This window comes from Lottia gigantea, assembly GCF_000327385.1.
Source record: "Lottia gigantea unplaced genomic scaffold LOTGIsca_88, whole genome shotgun sequence".
Classification (NCBI taxonomy): domain Eukaryota; kingdom Metazoa; phylum Mollusca; class Gastropoda; family Lottiidae; genus Lottia; species Lottia gigantea.
This window is the reverse complement of record NW_008710892.1, coordinates 150,637-167,247: the sequence shown is the minus strand read 5'-3', so window position 1 is coordinate 167,247 and position 16,611 is coordinate 150,637. Positions and strand designations below refer to the sequence as shown.

General features: G+C 34.7%; 2 protein-coding genes across 2 annotated transcripts; one reads left to right on the top strand and one right to left on the bottom strand.

The window, feature by feature from the left end:
- Positions 1–3,842: 3,842 nt before the first annotated feature.
- LOTGIDRAFT_179813 (hypothetical protein) lies at positions 3,843–7,983 on the bottom strand (the record flags this gene model as incomplete). Its single annotated transcript, XM_009067965.1, has 8 exons — positions 3,843–4,204; positions 4,767–4,883; positions 5,153–5,275; positions 5,482–5,627; positions 5,945–6,111; positions 6,542–6,733; positions 7,020–7,181; positions 7,603–7,983. 8 exons carry the CDS (start codon positions 7,981–7,983, stop codon positions 3,843–3,845), a joined length of 1,650 nt encoding a protein of 549 aa, XP_009066213.1.
- A 2,682-nt stretch (positions 7,984–10,665) lies between these two features.
- LOTGIDRAFT_64373 (hypothetical protein) lies at positions 10,666–11,721 on the top strand (the record flags this gene model as incomplete). The annotated part of the gene is made up of 1 exon (XM_009067956.1): positions 10,666–11,721. A coding segment is annotated over one exon (1,056 nt), but the record flags the coding sequence as incomplete, so codon positions are not given.
- Positions 11,722–16,611: the final 4,890 nt, after the last annotated feature.

The window sequence follows — 16,611 nt, the reverse complement described above, 5'->3', positions numbered from 1 at the left end:
TAAACGAAGGTAAACTTGACGCATGCGTATTGACCTATAATATTTGACATTTCAGTGCCCTGTACTCTGGATAATAAATGGTTCATATACCACAGCTTATATCTCAATATTGGACCGACCTAGTATGGACTACATGCTTATAAATCTCAACTTAGCTACCTTTTAGAGTAAATTTAATCAAACAATTAACAAAATCACCACTTTAAAAAGATAATGTTGTTTTAGTTGGAAAAACAAGAATGAAGTGTTTTGATCAAATCTCCAGCCCTTGGTAAAAAGTTAATGACCCCTCAGTTTGCCCGAGTAGATTTTATTTCACACTTTGACAGTTTCAAACTTGGTTACCTGTTAAATTTATTAACTTAACTCAGAGATTATACTAGGCCTGATAAACAATCTTTAAAGGGTTGGACATGCCTATTTCAGTAGGCCTGCCAAGTAGGAAAATGCTGGGCACAACCACGGGTAATATTTCTGTAGTAAGAATGGTTTCCCCACAAATTCATTTCAAAACATCCATTAAATTCAAATCTATCTTTTAAGCACTTATATTTATATATTTTTATAAATTTTTGGGAAACTAAAAAACAGCTATAATGCATAAGTAAAGTAAAATGTGTTTGTTTATTCAAATATCTAATTATATTAGATAATTCATATCCCAAAATAATTTTGCGTAAGTTTACAATTAATTTATATCTTAATAATCAATTGATTTGTAATTTTTGTCATCTTGATTGTAAAATTTTTTACATGTATTGAAAGAGATAGTAACAATTTTGGCAACATGGCGTAAAAATTTGCCACAAGGGAAAAAACAATTAATAGATTTGTTAATGAGATAATATAATTAATTAGTCAAGAAGATAAGGTGCTAATAACAATTAGTGATAATTAGATTACAAGTCTGTTATCTTCTACAGTAGCTGTTTCTAAAATTAGCCTGACCTTGGCCAGTGCTTCTGTGCAAAACACAGCCAATGAGTTATGAGTTGCTTTCATGAGTTACATTCCTGTTGACTTTTCAAATCAATGTACAGATTATTAAAAGTAAAATGATTTGACTTTAGTGGTAAGTCAATAGATATCAATGTTCAAAAATGAATTCTCCAAAATTCCCTCAAGCTGAGGTGAAGTTGATTAGTTAGATATTTAAATGACCTAGAACATGAATTGTATAACAATTTTTTCAGATCGTAGATAGTATTTGGAGTCAGCCAGGGAAAACACATTAAATAAAACATCTAAGACTGAGTTTTAATTAGTTGAAGAAAGCATTGGCTGAGGTCAGGTATTGTAATAAAAGATTATACATGCAGTATGATTAGTAATAAACAGAACCAAATGTTAATCTGACCATAACTTACTGGCTAACAAATCCTCTGGCCTCCTGCCAACCAACTGTATAACAACTAGTGGTCATCCACTATTATCAGGTAGCCCAGAAAAAAACAATAACTGATGTCAGAGTGCGTGTGTGTATCTTTTTAATTAAATTCATACTAACACGCCCTAATACTAACGTCTAATTTTCACGTAAATTAATAAGTTTATCTATTGCTCTGTGACCTAAGCCAGTGCTTTCATTGAGCACTCTTTACTTTACCAGCTGATAGAGCTCAATTTCAGCTGTCTGTAGCCTATAGCAGTCAAAATATTAATTTACTAGCTGATAAAGCTAAATTTCAGCTGTCTGTAGCCTATAGCAGTCCAAATATTAATTTACCAGCTGATAAAGCTCAATTTCAGCTGTCTGTAACCTATAGCAGTCTAAATATTAACTTTACCAGCTGATAGAGCTCAATTTCAACTATCTGTATAGTCATCTATATATTTACTTTACCAGCTGATAGAGCTCAATTTCAACTATCTCTATAGTCATCTAAATATTTACTTTACCAGCTGATAGAGCTCAATTTCAACTATCTGTATAGTCATCTAAATATTTACTTTACCAGCTGATAGATCTCAATTTCAGCTGTCTGTATAGTCATTTAAGTATTAACTTTACCAGCTGATAGAGCTTAATTTCAACTATCTGTATAGTCATCTAAATATTTACTTTACCGGCTGATAGAGCTCAATTTCAACTATCTGTATAGTCTTCTAAATATTTACTTTACCAGCTGATAGAGCTCAATTTCAACTATCTATAAAGTCATCTAAATATTTGCTTTACCAGCCGATTGAGCTCCCAGTTGATAAAGCTCAAATTCAGCTATCTGTATTGTCGTCCAAATATGTACCTTAACAGCTGACGAAGTAACATTATAATTCTTCCTCAAACTAGGCTATAACTTTAACCATATGAAATGACAGAAGAGAGCTAACTAAGAATAAATATTTCTGACATTGATTGACATTCATGAGTCTATGTCTTAGAGTTTTTGTAATACTTGAAGAAACTCAGGTCCTTTAAAAATGCTAAGATCTTTATGCACCAAAATCTAAAAGACAGAACGTAAATAAAATAAATGGCCATAGAATGTCTAGAATCCACGCTGTTCTTATATTCTTAGTATATTAAAAAATTCATTAACTTGTCTCAAAGTGGTCAAATTTCCAATATGTTTTCAAGCCCTTTCAATTCGTTCCTTTTCACATCAGTTAGGAATAATACTGAACGTAAAGTGCAATATCCTCTGGTGCGAATAAATAGATATTACCATCAGTTATTAAGCATAAAACTTGACCTTTTTAAATAACAGTATTTAAGGTGAAGGACACACTTTTCTGCTTGTTTGGGCTTATGAAATGAAATGGAGTTTTACATCTTACTTTTCTTTGTCTAATTGGTCTAATGAAATGAAAATGAAGTTTGTTTGCCTACTTTTCCGTAAACCATGCAGTGTGCAATGAGGGAAATTTTCCAGGACATCAGGTAAAGAATTAGTGACTCCATTTAAATTCCTATTGTCATGTTCAAGTTCACAGCCTCATCGTAATAGACAGAAAAAAGTCTGAGACAAGCTAACTAGATATAAATAAATGTAAGAAATTTGTTTTGATGGACATTTATTGCTCTCTGGGTGACACTTCCTGAAATCTTAAGATTTTATGCAATTTTGAAAAATCTGTGACGCCTGCTAACTTGCATGAATTATGTAATACCTATGTTGAAGAAATCATAAGCTAATTTGTTAGTTAAAGAGATTGTAAAGAGATTTTCTAAATTTTGTTATGTGTATCAGAGACACTAACAGCATCAATTAGCACCATTCCAATTTTCAATCAGACGTTTGTAGTTCCTGCAATTCCACAAAAACTTAAATATATCATATCATACTTTGATTTTGTCTTTTAAAAAAATTAACACAAAAATCAGCTAAAATATAGCGTATTTTACTTTTTCCCCAAAACCATTATAAAAAATCGTGGCCTGACTAAATGGCGTAACAAACGACTAACAATAATCATATATAACAATATAATATATTATAATATACACTTATACTTATAATCTGATAATCTTAGCTAAATTATTTCTGGTAATCTCATTGGTTAATTCTCTTTCAGTAATAAGATTGATCAATCAGATTCAATCAGGATTACCTCAAGTTATGACAGCGCGATTATCAAAAAATTAATCTTATAATATCAGATTTATTGATTGATTTTTTCTTGACGATCCAATTTGATTAAATTAAACACAGCTAGCATGCTGGGTTAAGTTAACATAAATTTTATCATTGAAGAATTGAGTGCTCGATTCTCAATCCGCAATTCAGATTTTGAAAAAAAAATTATTTTTTACCAAGTTACGATTTCTAAAATAAGGCTTTAGATATCTTGACTTGACCAGTGCCTTTATAGGAGTTCACTAAACTTCTTCACTTTTAATACTATGAAAACAAATCTTTAACAAGTTCTTTCTTGTTGACCTTTCCCATAGCATTTCTAGGCATGACCTCCACACATAATACAACTTTAGGGATCTGATAAGGGGACATTTTGTCCTTGCAAAAATCTTTTATTTCATCAACAGACATTTTTCCCTGATCTGCTACAACTAAAACTGTGGCAACTTTCTGACCCCAAATTTCATCTGGCACGCCCACCACGGCACAATCTGTAATATTTGGATGTGATAGAATGTGACGCTCAATTTCCAGTGCCCCGATTTTATATCCACCACTCTTAATGATGTCTACTGATGTTCGACCAACGATTTTATAAACTTCGTCTCCAAACACGACAGAATCACCTGAATATAACAACAGATAAATAACCTTAACAAACTTTGCACAGGTAAATTTAAAAAATAAAATAAAATAAGACATGGTTTTGTCCTTATACTGCTACACCTTTTCTTATTTACTACTGTTCTTTATTTCATCTGATGACAACATACATGTAAATTGTGTTGAAATGTCATGTACTTTGATATGTTAGAATGAATATTAAATGATACATTCTTTTGTGTTTTTTTTTTTTACATGTGCTCTCGGCTTATTAATGTCATTCAAATCTTATATGTAAAGGGAGACAAATCAGTTGCATTTCTATGAATTATTATATAGAAGGGAAAATGAAATAAAAAACACCATTTGGGCTAATGAAGACGTGCAACGCCATGCAGGGTACAATGAGGGAAATTTTGCCAGGACAGCAGCATTAGCCAGCTCTTTTTCGATTTCCAACTGTCGAGGGATCTTTATGGTGCACAGCCTGTAGCACACGGGGACAGATAGAAGGGAAGAGCAGGGGGAAACAGAATTGTCAAGGGGGGAATCACAGGACCAGCTAGAAACGTCAATGAGACAAACCTGTTTTGAAATAGCCGTCTGTGGTAAAAGACTTGTGGGTAGCATGTGGTTTATTCCAGTATTCACTGAAAACATTGGGTCCTCTAACATACAACTCTCCTATCATATTATCACACTCTGGAACAGAATCAATCTAAGAGTTTTACTGGTTGATTTGTAAGTATATGTTGGAATGTAACAGTTAATTGTTCAGGCATTGATTTTGGTCTTTAGGACATAAAAAATATTCATATATAAGCTTGTACTTGTTTGGGTTAATGTAGACCAACAACGCAATGCAGTGTGCTGTAAACTTTTATGAGGACATTAGCCTTCTCTTCACTGCATTCATATATCATTTCTCTTTTCCACTTGGTAAAGGGAGAGAACTTTAAATCTAATCTTACCTGGAGTGACAGTTGTGTGACTAGAATCACCTTGAACTATGACCTCATAACCTTTCTCTGACCTTTCTTCTTGCTTTTTAACTATACACACTTCTACGTTGGGAAAGGGCAGACCCACGGAGCCTTGAATTTTTAAAAAAATTGTCGTGGAAATTATTCTATCAGTTTAAAATGACTGTGTAACCATGTACAAGACTTGTTGATTGTGATTTCTCCATGTTATTTTGACTAATGGAATTGTGATTTTCTTTTAGTAGAGAATTTGATGGTAGACGGATATGGGTGATGCCCTCCTGCCCCTTTTGCCCTCCCTGTATTATGTGACTCACCTGGTATTCTAGGTCCATGTAGAGGATTAGATAACGCCATTCCTATTTCTGTCATACCATATCTTTCTAGTAGTCTGTGTCCTGTAATTTCTTCCCATCGTGTCATCACAGGCTCTGGCAGCGCTGCCGAACCACTCACCATTAATCTGGATAGCAAAGTAAAGAAATGAAATGAATGGAGTTTTATGTCCAACTTATGACCTATCCTATGTGCACCTGAATTGGCTAATTAAGACAGACAATGCCATACAGTGGGCAAGGAGTAGACATAAGCCTACTCTTTTTTCGAACTGTCACTGGAGTCCCTTTTGTTTTATGTTTTGTTTAGAAATTCCCTTATAATCTTGTCCTCACGTTTTCTTATCTTGTTCCATGTCATGATTTTTACTTAAAATAACCAATGAAATGTCAATTCTCTCAAAGGATGAGGTGTCTCTGTGGACTAATCATACTTGCTGCTTACCTGATTTTAGACTGACAGACATGTTTAATATGATCTCTTGTCTGAGTGTCTGTGATATGTTTATTATAATACTGTATTAATTTAGCATACATCGTTGGTACCCCCATAAATACATTGATATGTTCACCTCCTAACTGGGGAAGGGGTTCTGTCAGACACCTCCATACCTAAAATATATTTAAATTAACAATATTTTATTCATAAAAGAATTAAAGGGAAACTACACATCAAATTTTGATTCTGAAAGTGTTTTTGATAGTTGAAATGAGGCTCTATCACCAGTATTAAGTTGACTATACCTCATTCATCAAGATGAAAATTTTGTGTAGATTCTTCACATATTCCTGAACTTTCCTTTTTGTAGTGTTTCTACACCTATGACGGGTGTGGCGCCAGGCAGGGCATGCTTACTCTTCTAGACACCACTTTTCACTATGAAATACTTACTCACTTATGATTGGTATACTTCCTCATGTGAAAAGTTCATTAGCTGCTATTAATATTTTGTTTTCGTCTTCAGATCGTTAACTTGGATTACTTATTTGAGAAAAAATTCTTTGTCAGTGAAAATTTGAAAGTTAACCCCTACCCATCTACCTGTTTAGCATCGAACTGTGGTAACATGTAACACAAGGCTCCAACTTGTAGCGAGGTCATTAAAACATTGACGATACCATGTACATGATGTAGAGGCAGAGTGTGTAATATTCTGTCTTGATTAGTCCAGCCCCAAGACTGGATCATACCAGACATCTGACTACATAGATTACCATGGGTTAATACCACTCCCTGGAAATGAAAAGAGGATTTCACCATTCAATGTTCAATCAGGGAATCTTTCCAATCATCAATCACATTTTCATTTTCTTGTTCAGTTTACAACTTCTTTGAAATCTTGTATACATCTTTATTCTTAGAATAATACTTGCACAAATCAAACTTACTGAATTTTTGCATTCCTTATTTTTCTCATATGCCTCAATTGTTGAAAACTGACTCCAATGTTAAAACCTAGCTGTGAATATGGGGATTCTAGATCACAAAAATTTGTTTGCAGCATCTAAAACCTCTTTACCTTTGGTCTGTCTGTAGTACCAGAAGTATAAACAATCATGGCTGGTTTATTTTGGTATTTAACATCAGTTTTACTGTGGTTTATAAAATTTCCTTCTTTAATATCAACTTCTACTGCTGTATCATAATCTAACTGAAATGGAAGGAGAGAAGATTCAAATATCTAAAACACAATAATAAAGGAATATATAGATAGAGCCCAGGCTCCTAACCAAAAATATTGTTTGTTAAAAAAAAAACTGAAAAATAAATTTGCATTGATATGTAATAAGTAATTACATTACGTGTGGCAACAAACAGTCCCTGAGCTCAGGTGGTATCCAAGAAACTTCATGAAATTAATTCATGGGATTCTATTTAAGTATTGACAATTTTTACTCTATTTCTGAAAGATATGGGGGTACAAACAGACACAGCATCAAAACATTGAAAAAAGGGGCACCAAGAAAACAACATAAAACTCCATTCATTTCATTTAGAATCTTGAAAGAAAAACTGCCAATTGCATAGTAACCTACCTTAATGATATCTGGAAAGGATTGTAAAACATTTTTTGGGAATGGCTGATCTTTAAAACTTATCACGATCGATGGCTCTACATCTTGAACAAAATATTCCAGATCGGAATTGGAGCATGATTTACTGATGGGGACACATACGCCACCTAGCATCCATATTGCCCACGTAATAACGGTGTATCTACGATCATTTACACTTTGAAATAAAACACGTTCATTTTCATCGAATGATTTACAACCACACAGATTTTGAATTTTCCGAGCCACAATCTCACTTTCTCTGAATAGATCCTCATATTTCAAACTTTTTTCAAAATCAATGATGGCCGTCCTTCCGAAATCTTTCTCAACATTTAAAAAAGTTGGTAATATATTATTTTCATTTTTAACTCGACCTGAATGTCTTTTTCTATTCCAACAACTCAAATATTTGGGGTCACATTTCATCAAATTAGAAATGGTTTGAAATTGCTTGAATTTTCTACTAGCACTTTTGAAGCACCAATTTGGAATGAGCACTTTTTGCAAAACCTGTGAAGCCATCTTCCATTAAATTACGACGATTTCCTGAAAACAAAAGTGAAGTTTACGAGATAATTATGTAGACCAAATGGTACTTCATTCTATTTCAATAAGTTTTCTTTTATATTGGAGTTTTCTCCCTTGCATAATTAAGGATTGTGTCTTATCTTATCTTATTCAATCTTGAAGATGTGAACAAAAGCCTTTAGCAGTCAAATGAAAAAACTCCAATATAATTACTTACAGAATCAGACAACAGTGAACTCTTCAATCTTCAACCCAAATTTTTCATTTTTTGGGATTAGAATAGCAACACAATTTTCCCATTCAGAAATCATCAGAGATCAGAGTGACAAACTTCACAGAATATCTCCCCACCACCTTAAAAAAAAATATGTGACTTAAAAATTTATCATGAATTAAGATCTTCAAAGAGACGGGTGCGTATTATACATAGGTGCGCAAAATACACGGCATTGTACGATATAAGAAACTTAAGCTGAGCTATATGTATCATTATCCACTTTGGCTCATTAAGCAGCGATGGCAATGCCAAAAACGACTGCACAATGGCCGAAAAGTTTCAATGTAATAAAATATTGAAGTAAATTTGTCTTACAATCTTTAAAAGAGCTCGTTTATCGTCATAAGACCACTGTCATAAACTCAGAGTGCAACCGCCATTTTCCGTTAGGTTGTAGAGTTGTGTCCCTTTACATATTCAGACCACATCAATTTAATCCTGAAATATAACTACCTCCCAAGAGAAACGTCATTAAAAATCTCATCAAGGTAGAATGATCTTGTAATAATTGAGGTTGTGCAAAACTAGCCTTGTTTTGAGCTATGTGTGCTCTCTGAAAGAGATGCCGAGTTGCATTTCTGCTTTGCATGACACCTATTATTAAAGCCAATCAAGAACACTCTAGTTCTGAAATATCTCTAAGGAAAATGTTAATTTAACAAAGTCAGCACTAGCACATTGTTTGTTCCAGAAAAAGATGAGCATGTCCTGTCTTGTTGACAACGTCAATCATTAAAGTCAATCTACAGGTCTTGCATCAAGTATATGTATTTATCCGACTTATGTGCACTCTGCAGAAAATGTGGAGTTATCTGACAAACAAGATGCAGTGGAATATTGAGTGTTCCAGAAATGTTGAGGATGATTTGTCTGGCCAAGAACACCTCTTGTCAATATATGTCACTAACAAAATTACGTCAGTAGTGGAACAATACCAAGTAGTGGTGTTCCTATGAATCGTTGTGTAGAGGGGCCAAGTAGGGGACATTGTCAAGGGGGTCAGGCATTTAAGAACTTAAAAATAATAATTTGTAACTATAGGTATGGGGTGAGGGCTAATTCTTTGTGGGGCCATAGAAACCCCCGTAGAAACGCCAGTGTGATCAAACCCCAGAGCTATACTCTGCTGTTGGCCTATCATTTAATCTACATAAGTAATTTGTATTGTGTCCTGGATAATGACAGGATGTAACGAGCTAATCAGGCGTGAAAGGTCTGTGATCGGATAGTAACACTGTGGTCGGAGCCCTGGGGAGGGGTGGGGTATGTTGTGGTGACCTATACCACACGTCTTAGTCTTGAATTAAATTGAGAGAGATTGAGCTAAAATCATTGTACTGTTAACATATTACATCTTTAAAATCTTGGAAACTCAAAATACCTTATCTCTTGCCCGAGGCTACGCCCGAAAACATATTGAAGAGACCAGAATATGACTCTCGGATAAGATCCGCCCCAAGTCATTCAACCAAAACTTAGCAACCTTCACAGTTTAACATTGCCTCTATTCTGAGAACAGCCTCATTAGGCGAACTATTGTCAAGATTACTAATTATATAATCTTAACGAACGCTGAACGACCATTTCATATCATTAACTACCACTCAGTGGTAGAGACCTTGATTTTGGACTTCTGAATGTGATAATATGTAAGAGAATTTGGCATTTGGATAAGCTTTATTTCATTGACCTCCTGCCTGGTGGAAAGGGCTTTTGTGGCGAATTTCAAGACTTTGGAGCTGCCTGATTGAATGTGCTATAATAGGAGAGAATTGAGACAGTTTGGAAATACTGGTACTTCAGAGAGAACTGTAGGATCTTGTGCCTTGATGACCTTTGAGTGTCCAAAGAGTTCTCTACAGAAAATCTGAAACTTGGATAATCTTAGGCCTCCTCGACAATTCCTTTTTGACGTTTGAAAAAGCAAACGGCAAATCATTGGACAGAAAAACAGCGGTAATACTGTCTGACTTTTGGTGGTTTAAATGAAAGTTTAGAAAAAAGGAAAGCACAGAGGGAATACACGTTAAGGAATTGTAGTTTACAGATAAGCGTGCACAACGTTTCAACGATTTACACTTTCATCATCAAAGATAGATAGCCTACAAAATAATTGTACAAAGTTTATTTGTTAGTTCATTAAGTGTATTGGGGAGTCATATTTCCGGAGTGCAACGTTTCATCAATTTACAGTGTTATCTTCTAGGAAATAAGGACCAAGACCAACATCAATGGAGCTGTATTTTGGTTGGTGTTTGGTTTTGCTCGGGTTAGGACATGTGGTTGACTCTGCGAACCAATCTCAATTACTATCGGATTTATTCACCAACTATTACCAAGGGATTGTTCCGTATTGTTCTGGTCAGGATAAAGGGGTCGAAGTTGGGTTGGGAATCGCAATCCGATCCCTGATCGACGTTGACGAACCCACCCAAATCATTGACATCAATGTGTGGGTAAGAATGTCGTGGACGGATTGCCATTTGGTCTGGAACGCAAGTGACTACGACGGAATAAACGAGTTAGTTGTTCCATACGACAAAATATGGGTGCCGGATGTGACTCTTTACGACAACAACCAAGACGGAGACCAGGGTTTGCTGCCCGGATTGACGGACTTCAGACCCAAAATTAAATCTGACGGATCCATTCATTATAATTTCCCCACAGTTCTTCACAGCTTGTGTACCATCGACTCCACATATTTCCCGTTTGACACCCAAACGTGTCCATTAAAGTTCGGATCATGGTCGTACGACGGATTTCACGTTGATGTAAAAAATGTCAGTGCGAGTGCGGACACCAGTTCGTTTAAGAAGAACACAGAATGGGAACTTGTCAGTGTCGAAGCTGTCCATCATGAACTATTTTACTCTTGTTGTGAGGCGCCTTTCCCGGATGTAACTTTTTATTTGACCATCAGCAGACGATACCTTTCATTCGTGGTCAACATCATAGTACCCTGTTTTATGATCGTTTGCTTGGCACTGATTGGATTTCTTCTTCCGGTAGAAGCGGGAGAAAAAGTTGGACTTGAAATCACAGTTCTGCTTGCTCTTGCTGTTTATGCCCAGGTCGTCTCGGACCAGCTTCCGCCATCGAGCAATTTACCATATATGGGCCTATTCTTTGCGTGTGCGTTGCTGATAACAATGTTCTCGTTGATCATGGCGGTCTTTGTGATTAATTTGCACCACCGAGGAGAATTAGGATATCCGGTTCCAAAGGTGATCAGATGCATCGTCTTCAACGGTCTGGCCAAAATTGTTTTCTTTGATGTTGAAGAAGAAAATGAAGAGGAGGCGGTGTCCACATCTCAACATTCTGTCAGCAAGCAGGAAACGCTTTCTTCCATTGGCGATCTGGAAATGGCAGAAATTACTCTAAATCCAAAAAACATCAAAGTGCCAAAAATATCAAAAATTTCTGACAAGGAAGTTGAAAAAGTGAAGAATTCTGCGAATCAGAATTCGAAGCCAGTGGCAGCATCAGCCTGTAAGAATGATAATATTGTAGAAATTTTGAGAGATCAGTTTCGCAATTTATCTTACATCAAAGACTCGCTGGTGAATAATAAAGATGATAAAATTAAATCCGACTGGGAAAGAGTTTCCATAGTGATAGACCGATTCTGTTTTCTCCTGATGACCATAATAACGATCTTGGCCACTGCTTCTGTGGTCATTTTAATGTCGTGAACATATGATGGTGTTTTTTTATAATTCCATATTGATATTATAATGATTTGAATAAGTCTGATGTCAATTTAAGATGAATAAAGTATTTTTAACAAGAAAATTGTGTCCTTTAATACACTTTTGATAACCTCTTGTCTTTTTTCACAATTTTACCAGAGATCTATATCTGTGACTTTTCTCCAGAAATTAAGATGAACTGGGTTTGGCCAACCCCCACTTATAAATTTCTGATCATTTATAGGTATATATCCTTGTCAGTCTCCATCTGATCAACCTATTTACCTATTATTACATAGTACCAACTTTTGGCACAAACACCCTTCCATATTTCTTCACATCTTAGGCCAATGAAATTTGAAAAAAAAAATTGCAAGGCAGATTTGTCCATTCTTTTTCAAATTCCAACATGAAAATACAAAACTTCCCTACAGTCTGCAGTTGTGTTCTATCTGAACAACTAGAAGTTTTTTTATAATTCAAAGCCACTGTAATTTTTTGAAATTTTCAATCTTATTTATATTTTTATATGACAAATGACAAAAATAAAAATATACACACTACACAAGCTACATGAAAATATAAAAACATTATTTAAAATATCACAGTTAAACATATTACAATACTTTTCACATGCAAACAGACCAAGTTCAGTGTTCGATTCTCGATTCTCGAGTATCCATACAGCTAAAATCAAATTGTGTCCCAAAGCATGGTTTGTATTGTTTCATTTACTTTCTACTGTTTCCATAATCCAACACCATACACGACCAAAGGACACCTTATTTTGTCTATTCGCCCACTGTCTGAACATTTCGTGTAATTAAATTTCGTCACCACTATTTAGAACCAACAATAAAATTCAGACGGAAAACTGAGGACAACAGTTAAATGCTTCTTACTATGATGTCATCATCTCAACTGTTTTAATCGGACATCGGCACCAAAATTTATCAAATGGCTCTTAAAAATCATCAGCACCACTGTCCAATCGCCTTGGAGATCCTGAATAACTGTCCTCTATGTCAGGAGAGTTGATAAAAAGTTGTGTTTTGGCGGCAGGTCTCTTGTCGTCTGCTACAGAATTATTGTGAAGAGAATCTCCATCAGGTTTCGACGCAATATGATTAAAAATAGATTTGTCCTTGTTTAGAAAACTGTCGTCCGTTTGGTTGAACTGGGACTTTTGCAAAATGGATGAATTGGGTGGGAAAACGGAGGGCATTGAAAACGACATCTGCATGAATGGTAATTGATGGTTATCCAGTCCTGCCATTGTGATTAGATTACCAAGTCTGAAATAAAACCAAGAAAAGTTTTAATTGAATCATTTATATTTTAGATTGCAAATTAAATAGAATTTCATATCCTGATTTTATATGGTATCAAAGAATTTGCATCTCTGAGTATAAATGCAAAATTTTCTGACTTACCCAGCCTCAGTCAGCATATCTAGAAACTGATGGAATTGTTTAAACGAAGCTTCCACACTCTGTAGTAAAATATCATCTCCTGATCCGAGTGAAACTTGTTGTTTTAATAACTGAATATCTCCTTCTAATTTCTTATTCTCTAGAGCCAACTGAAATATTCATAATAACATGGTTAAAGAGTCTCAGTGTGCAATGAGAGAAATTTTCCACCTCTTTTTCAATTTCTCCGTAATTTCTTTTTCTCAATAGCCAACTGAACTGGTATATTTCAAATAACAAATTGCAAATGTAATTTAAGTCACTTTGTGCAATGAGGGAAACTGCAACATGTGACAACTCTTTAACAATTACATTAAGCTTCAAGCCATAGGACTTGGACTTGAGCCTGCCTTCACAGTGTATAGTGGATGTCTAATTATAGTTAACTGATGGTGTTATATTTCACAGGAGTATATTGGTCTTTAACGAGCGCTACAACCTTCGAATCATTTTATAGAAATTACAGTGTTATCTCCCTTGAACTGACCTGTAATAGTGCTTGATCAGAAGTGGCTCGTGCTATTTTCTCTTCTCGTAAACTTCTACGTAGCTGTTCTATTTCAACCTGGAATTACACATTCAATTAAATCAATGTTCTACACCTTATTGAGATGATGAAGATCTGCCACACCATAAAGTGTACATTGACTGACTTGATCAATCCATTAATCGATATATAAACACAGCTTTATGGAACAACAATCACTGGTTAAAGTTTTATGCAACGTTTCGACGTGTTTCCCCTGTCATCCTCAGGCACATAATGAGAAGAAGTGTTGGGCAAACTATATATATTACATGCCATTCAAAGACTTTAATCCTTTAATCCTGTAATCCTTTGAATATGATATAGAATTAATGATGCACAAGAAACTTCTCAAAATGTACCAAATCAGCCTAAATGAGTATTGTACATTGGTCAATGAGGAGAATTTAGTAATGACATAATTATTTAATATTTTTTAGCTGCTCAAGATCTTTGACATGAAGTCTGCCGTTTAGGGCACACACAGTCTTGGATAATGTCATGGTTACATGAATAGACAATTTGACTATGGTAACCTCTCCATATTAAGAAGCCAACCTGGCCATTGTAGTGGATATAAAGGGTCGGGTAAAACTAATATTTAGCCAACCTAGATGGTTTAAAGGTTAAAGCTTACCTTGACTTCTTTAGGATTATTAATATTAATGGTAATATCATGATCATTAAAACTTCTATAATGAGTTATGTTCTCTTTGTTGATGATGATTTCTGATTCGCTAGGAAGTTCCGTCATATTCGGAGATAAACATTCACTTAACTCAAAACTCTGGGTAGAATCTGTACCAAATCCCCTAAAATAACAATATACGACTTTTATTAAAACTTATGAGCATTCATCAATGCCTTTCTTGACACGTTCAACTGAGGTTTCTTCTGCTTTAAAATATCTTTACATTTAGTTGATGAAAGGATTTGAGGAACTACATTTTGTAGTTTTAGGATGTATTGAGATGAGTTTCAATGAAAGCACTGGCCTGGGTCACAGAGCAATAGATAAGTTTATTAATTATGTGATAATTAGTTAGTCATTAGTATGATATTAAAGCCTTCTACTGAACAAGTCATGTCAAATCAAAAAGTTATAACAGACATGACAAAACGCAGTTCAGTATTTCATAAAGATGGGAGACAACTCTGCCTTCATTCACAGAAGTTTTTCCCATTAACTCACAATCTGCTATATCATGGTACAAATAATCTGCGTTAGGGTTTAATGTTGAACCTTGAAATCTACGAAAAACATACCTAAATCTATTGGCTCTCTCTGCTGTTCTCCATGGCAACCCAGGACTTTTTAAAACTTTACGACTTCTAGCTTTATTCACTGACTCAGCAGATATCGTGATTTTCTTGGAAGAAACTGGCGTCTAAAATAGATTCAAGTTGTTGAGAATTTAGACAATGGTTTAGATGAACAGTGATACAAGATGAAGTTAAACTGCAATCAGAAGTTTTGGTGGATATTTTTGAAATAATGACTCTTTTTGAAAACGAGGTCAAATATTAAAATTTCTAGACTGATGTTTTACAAACTTCAATTAAGATTTATCCCACATTTTTGAAATAATGAAATTTTTAAAAATTCCTTGAATTACCTTTTGTGTTAATTTTCTATCAAAACTACTGTTAAGAAGTCTGGTGGCTCGTTTCCGTGGTTTCCGTTTGACGTCTGGTGAAACATCTTTCTCTAGCCATTTATACTGTAAAATATAATAATAATATAATAATATAAAACTGCTAATAGCTGGGGTAATGATAGAGGTAGGATGAATAAGCTAGGACAGCATAAACTGAAACTTTTTAATAAGAGATAAACATTGGCTATGCGACCAGTTATCCCTGATTATCAGTGACTAGTTTTGTTCGTGTTTGAACTCTTCAGACAGATATGATTAGACACTTCTCAGACACATGTACATTGAAATTAGTTGATTGTAAAGCATGTATGATCTATTGTATAGATATATAGAGACACACAGAATGTAAGTAGACATATGAGTGGATATTAGATATAGGTCAAGAAAGACAGACGCATGGATGGATTGATGGCTATAAATTAAGAGAGAAGGTTGTATGATAAAGTGTACATACTTCAGTATCTATACCTTTACTATTCAACATCAGTTGTTCCATTATAGCATGGAGTATATCACGATCTGAAACATAACACAAACCCTTGATCAGTTTCTACAATTTACACTTTAAAGAGATTGTACAGAGGTTACTTAACTTTTAATGTGTATCAGGAACACTGATTGACGACTCTCAGTTAAACCACCATTCTAATTTTCAGTTAGACATCTGTGGTTCTTGACTAAGTGTTTTGTATAGTTAAACATTTCTATAATAACAGTAACAATAGAAAAATAGAATGAGTTAGGAGTCATAAATGACCTTGATAAAAATTTCTCCACATAGCAGTAGAAGTAACTAAAATACTCCATACTCTTATAAAGGTTGGGGAGTCCCATTGAAATCTGTCTCGGAAACCCTTATTGTACCTTTATGATATCTGCTAGCTGTATTGTTTTTGAA